This window comes from Vicia villosa, linkage group LG7 (assembly GCF_029867415.1).
Source record: "Vicia villosa cultivar HV-30 ecotype Madison, WI linkage group LG7, Vvil1.0, whole genome shotgun sequence".
Taxonomy (NCBI): Eukaryota; Viridiplantae; Streptophyta; class Magnoliopsida; order Fabales; family Fabaceae; genus Vicia; species Vicia villosa.
In genome coordinates this window covers 100,600,740-100,607,122 of record NC_081186.1, presented here as the reverse complement: position 1 = coordinate 100,607,122, position 6,383 = coordinate 100,600,740, and the positions used below count along the sequence as shown (strand labels likewise).

Genomic DNA, 6,383 nt, shown 5'->3' with positions numbered 1-6,383 from the left:
ATGCAAAGATTCATTACTTGTATTTTGATTCTTTGTTTTATTTCACCTAGTTTAAGTACACGGTCAAATGTTGGAACCACAAATGATATTTATAATGTGATGGACTATGGTGCAGTTGGTGATGGCAAAACTGATGATACAAAAGTATATATTCCTTCATTTTTAAATAATTTATATATTTATTTATTTCATATCATTTTATGATTAATTGTGTGACCCTTAACAATGCATATATTTTAATTATATGTTGAATTGTAGGCATTTGCAAGTGCATGGAGTAAAACGTGTAATGGAGGAGGCATGTCAACATTAGTTATACCATCAGGAAAATCATTCTTGGTGACAACAGTAAATTTTATTGGTCCTTGCAAAGCCAAAATTCTAATTCAGGTATATATTATCTAACATTCAACCTTGATCTAACACTTATGAACAATGTTTGTGTATGTGCTTCTTTAAAGAAAAATAATGATCATTATCAAAATAAAATATCTTTTCTCATTTGATGTTCTTTTTGGTTGAAATTGTAAATATAAATATTTATCAATGGTTCAAAGACTCTTGTGTTTTATTATTTTAGTTTATAATTTTCTTCAAAATCATTATTAAAAATTGTTGAATATTTTTTCTCCTAATTTTCTGTAAATTCTTTAAAAAAATCAACAAAAATAAGTAAAAGTATACAAATAATTTTTATATGACAACTTTGAAACAAATGGTTGATATATAATAATTTGACTCATTTTATATTCTTATAAATAATTTTTATTGAACTGAATAATTATGCACAAATAGTATAAAAAAAAGTTAGTCAAATAAATAATTATATTTTAAATTGAGTAAGAGTTTGAAAACTAACATATTATTTAATTATATATTCTTATATTTTTACTATTTTAGGATGTGTTTACCTTACAATTTTGATTATATAACATCAAGTTTCAACTTTATTTATATTATTTTATTAAAAAAACTATTATGTTATTATATCATTAGTTTTAAATAATTGGGAAAATGAAAAATTAGTATTCAATTATATAATACTAATAATAATTAAAATTGTATAAATAAATTAATTAAATCACATTCATTTTTTTTTCTGTCAGTTCGAAGGACAAATAGTTGCACCTCCTAAAGATGGGTGGAAAGGTGGGGCATATTTCATTAGCATTGAACGTGTAAATGGACTTACAATTGATGGAAATAATCAAGGTGGAATAGATGGAGATGGTTCTACTTGGTGGGGTTGTCAAAGTTGTAATCGACCTGGGGTAATTTGTAACTTTATTATTCACTTTGAAATTTTATTATTATTGTTATTCTTAAATAAAAAATAATTTATTAATAAAGAAATGAAAACTACACAAATACAAAATAAAAAAAGGAGTAATTAATATTTGGAAGTGATTGTGAATATATTGTGTAATAATTTTTTTCTTCTGATGGTACAGGTCTTGTATTTTCATGCATGCAATGATCTCAGTGTTAATAAACTGAAAATCAGCAATAGCCCAAAAGTTCATGTATCTGTTAATCAATGCAATCATGCAACATTCTCTGGTATATCCATTGATTCACCTGCTACGAGTCCTAACACTGATGGGTTTGACATTTCTTTTTCCACTTATGTCTTGATACAAGATTCCAACATAAAAGCTGGTAATTAATTTTTATGTATTACCCTTTCATATTTTAAACTTTTATTTTGTCTTAAAAAATGATTAAGTTTTTTCATTAAAATTTCAAGCATGATTTTGTTATGTAAAAGAGGAATAATTTATTATAAATAAATATTATAAATGAGTAAAAAATCCGAAAAAAGTTTCGTATCCATGCAAGTATTTCTCTATTCTTAAAATGATTAACATTTGCAAAAAGAATTTATTTATGAATGTTTACTTTCGTTAGCTTTGTTTTTTTTTTACACAGGTGATGATTGTATTGCCATCAATGGTGGCTCATCTTTTATCAATGCTACTGGAGTTTATTGTGGACCGGGACATGGGATAAGGTCTATAAAAATTATCTCGTTTAAGTTAAATTCCAAACTTACCATGTGAAGATATCATACAACTAATAATCTAAATTTTATTTTTAATATTAAAATTCTATATTTTTTTTATTAAACCTATTTTTAGTTGTTAGAGTTCAAATGTTTTTGTTTAATAGGCAAATCTATTAAAAGAGAGTATAAAGGATACTCCATCCTATAATACAACAAAACGTTACTTTTTTAAGCAAAGGAGAGGATTAAAGTTCCAAAAGAAAAAATTACAACCAATCGAAATTTTATAATAAGAGAACATTCACTTTCAAGATCTCATAATAATAGCTGATCTACATTCGTCAAAGTCGAACGCGGATCCCATAAATTTATTTAGATTTGATTGAATTTTAAATTATATTTTGTACAAGCATTTATATTTCTAATCAATGACATAAATATATATTTGATAATTTAATCAGTGTTGGTAGCCTTGGAAAAAAGAGACCGGATGATCGAGTTTCAAATGTTTATGTGCGAAATTGCACTTTCACGGGAACTCAAAATGGAGCAAGAATCAAGACGGTTTTGGTGAGTTTTTATCTAATAACGTTAAATATATTTATAGTTGATTAAAAAACGTGAATCTTTCAATTTTACATGCACATGATTTTTTTAGGGTGGAACGGGCTATGCGAAAAATATTACATATGAGGAAATCATCCTTCAAAATGTTAGGAACCCAATATATATAGATCAAGGATACAATGCTCGTCTCGACGATGTATATATTTCACTTTACTCTATTTTATCGCTTACTACTTTTATTTACATAATATATATACTAATTCCAAGATTAGTTTGCTATCTTTGTTTTGATATTTTTTCCTTCTAATTACTAGGATACATCGATGTTGGTGAGTTCTGTGACATATCGAGGATTTACTGGAACTTCTAGTGTTGTGTTCGCCATTAATTTAAATTGCAGCTCATCGGGATGTTTTGACATTTTATTGGATCAAAACAACATTGTAACACCTGGGAAGACGGCTTCTGCATTTTGTAAAAATGCTCATGGAACTGCTACAAATACTATTCCTAATGTTAATTGTCTATCTAAATAATATGCTATTAGTTGCTAGACCTTTATAATGCACTAGCTTATACAAGTATTGTTTAACTTCATCATTGAAATCAATAAAAAAATATATAAACTTCTATATCTTGAATTTCTTCCTCTAAGTTATAGAATGTGACTCTTTTGGTGATATATGATTTCTTTCTTTGTTCATGACATTCTAAATTTTGGTTTAAGAGTCTTAAGAAGTTCAACTCAGCTTTCAAAATCTTAGATAATTAAATAATTGTTAGGACCATAACTTCTATTGTACACTTGCTAGAATGTGACTATAAGTATTTTTGTATCCTTCAAACATATATCTTGGTTTAGGAGTTTTAAGAAGTTCAACTCAGCTTTCAAAATCTTAGTTGGTTTTTGTATATATCACTTCATTAATTATTTAATTGATTTGTTTTTTTTTTACAATACAATTTAGTTCACTTGTATGATTCATTAACTATATACACTATCCAATGAAAGGGTCTTGGATTATAGGATCTAAACTAATAATTAAGGTGTTTGGATTCTCATCTGAACCGAGAACAGTCAAAAATAAGGCGTAAATGATAAGGCGTAAATGATAAGCTACGATCGATTATATAAAAGTAGTATGAAAAAAAGCATAGTTCCGTTCAGGATAATGATTACTAAATTTTCTATTTTTTATTAATTATCTAAGATGATGATTGATTTGTTTTTGAATGATTTATAAAATAAGATTTAGGACCATAACTTCTATTCTACACTTGCTATACATGTTTTCGTTTTCTATCAATTATGAGAAATTGTTTTTTATACAAATAAATAGATAAAGTTGATTATACATCTTTTTAACAACTATACCATGAAAAATAAATTTAATATCGATTAGACATGAAGTGTTACATCGCTTTCATATGCGAGATAACGAAGGACGTCAAAAAAATGTGTTACTTTACTTCTCGATTTTAACTCCACCGACGAGTATGGTGTAAAAGTCATGGATTCAACCCCCACGAAGATCATTTGTAGAATTTTTAAATGACAAAAATACCTTTCCCCCAATTTTGACTTTTAATCGACAGGTAAAATACCATTGAGTTTGTTATATTTAATGTTGATTGCTTATTTCAAAAGTCTTAATTGAACATTTAACTTTTAAAATTGGTTTACAAAATAATTATATGAACAATTATGTTATATTTAAAGAACAACTTACATTAATCAATGATTTTGGAGCATTTGTAACTCATCATTCATCTCTCGTTCTTTAATGGTTAGAATCTCTTCAATGTTTCAAGTTCTTCATTCCACACATCCTATATTTTTTTTTTTGTTGCAAAACGAACAAATATAGAAGAAAGTTGAACGAAAAACTAGAGTTTTAACCATAAATGAATAGGAGATGAATGATGAGTTATATAATGTTTCAAACACATTGAACGAGTGTATGTAAGTTCTTTTTCAAATACAACATAATTTTTTATATTATTATTTTCAAAATCAGTTAATAGGTTATAATAAATTCAACTTTATTTTCTATCACTAAAATATCCTTCTGACAAGTTCCACTGAACAAGATGAGAGGTGCACAGTGAGTCACAAAAATATAATCTTAATCTCAAACTCAAACTGAATAACAATAACTAAACAAGAACATATAATTTTTCAAAATTTTGCAAAGTAGAACAACTAAACAACAACAAAAATAACATCATAAACTCAAAAACATCAATAAATAGCAACATTAACATTTAATCTCAATCTAATCAACAACTAATATTAAAAGTCTAGAATTTTGGATCTCAACAACAACATCAAAAAACAACAACAACAACAACAACAATAACAGTAATAATGACAATACCAACAATATCATTAATATAACATGAGTTGTGATGTTTGACGTATCAAACTCGTGAAAAAGAAATGTAAGAAATGATTTAGGTATTTAATTCTAGCAAATATCGAACGAGAGCTCTAGAAATATCATCTTCGTATTGAGGAAATGCGTTTAGAGATCTCATTGTTTACGACTCTTTGTTAGGATTATGTGTGTGTTATTTTAGTGTGTTGTTTTTTGGCAAATGAAACTGAAGCTATAATATATATATATATATAGGAAGGATATTCTTACTCCAGGAGTAAGTTATCTAGACTTACTCCTCATCATGACCAATGATTCTTTTTAATCAAATGGTTAACATTAATAAGTCATTAAATGTGGAGAGAGAAAAATGATACTCATTAGTTTTAACCATTAGATTAAGAAGAATCAATGGTCATGATGGGGAGTAAGTGTTGATAACTTACTCCTGGAGTAAGAATATCCCTCCTCATATATATATATATATATATATATATATATATATATATATATATATATATATATATATATATATATATATAGAATGTGAGAATGAATCTGAACCGTTGGATTTTAAAATAAATGGTGGAGATTATGTGTGAATCTTTTTTTCTCTCTCCTCCATTATTAAAACAAAATATATATCATTGGTTGGAAAATATAATTGAGATGAAAAGTGATTTATTTTTGGAATAAAAACAAAATATGCAGGAAACATCACTTTTAATGAAATAAAAACATACACTGAAGCAACTGAGATTTAAAATTGACAAATTACATGGTTTTTTTAGAAAGAAAACAATATAGTGCGTGCAAGTATTTTACCTTGGAGTTGGTTAAATAGTCTTAAGGTAGATTCTAGCTTTTATGAGTTGGTTAACAATTTCTTCCATTTTCTTGAGCCATAACAAAATTTTTACTCCAAAACGATAAACGCACAACCCCACACGCTCGAGAAATACGAAGCTACTCAAACACTCAACGCATAGAAATTGATAAAGATTCAAGTCAATATCCTTATTGTCCCAACACTCTAAAACCCCCAAGTATGCGCAACCGATTTGAATACCCTTTATACCGAAACCATCGACTTTAATTTTTGAAGTAACCCTTAGTAGTTTATTCTAGCAGTCGGCACCGTCTTAGATACCAACTACGCAGAGAGTCGATGAATATAAGTGTATGATCCTCATAATAATAATTATGTGCTTAACCGCTAAAAAGAAATGTGCTTACTAAGTAAGGTGATCCTCACAAGATCATTTAACCTAACGGTCACAAATCTCAAATACAAAGAATTTAAAAACTCATTGTTGATTGGTTTAGATGTCATCTGGTACTGAACTTGGTAGGAAGGACTATTGTCCGATTCCCCACAATCTACAAATGAGCGCTAAGGAGTATACCACATAATTGTGCCAGAACTCCATAAG

General features: G+C 27.3%; 1 protein-coding gene across 1 annotated transcript; it reads left to right on the top strand.

Moving 5' to 3' along the window:
- LOC131619834 (probable polygalacturonase At3g15720) lies at positions 1 to 3,108 on the top strand. The gene is made up of 8 exons (XM_058890884.1): positions 1 to 144; positions 259 to 390; positions 1,107 to 1,271; positions 1,452 to 1,659; positions 1,930 to 2,011; positions 2,467 to 2,575; positions 2,664 to 2,768; positions 2,887 to 3,108. Exons 1-8 carry the CDS (start codon positions 1 to 3, stop codon positions 3,106 to 3,108), a joined length of 1,167 nt encoding a protein of 388 aa, XP_058746867.1.
- The last annotated feature ends 3,275 nt before the right edge of the window (positions 3,109 to 6,383 follow it).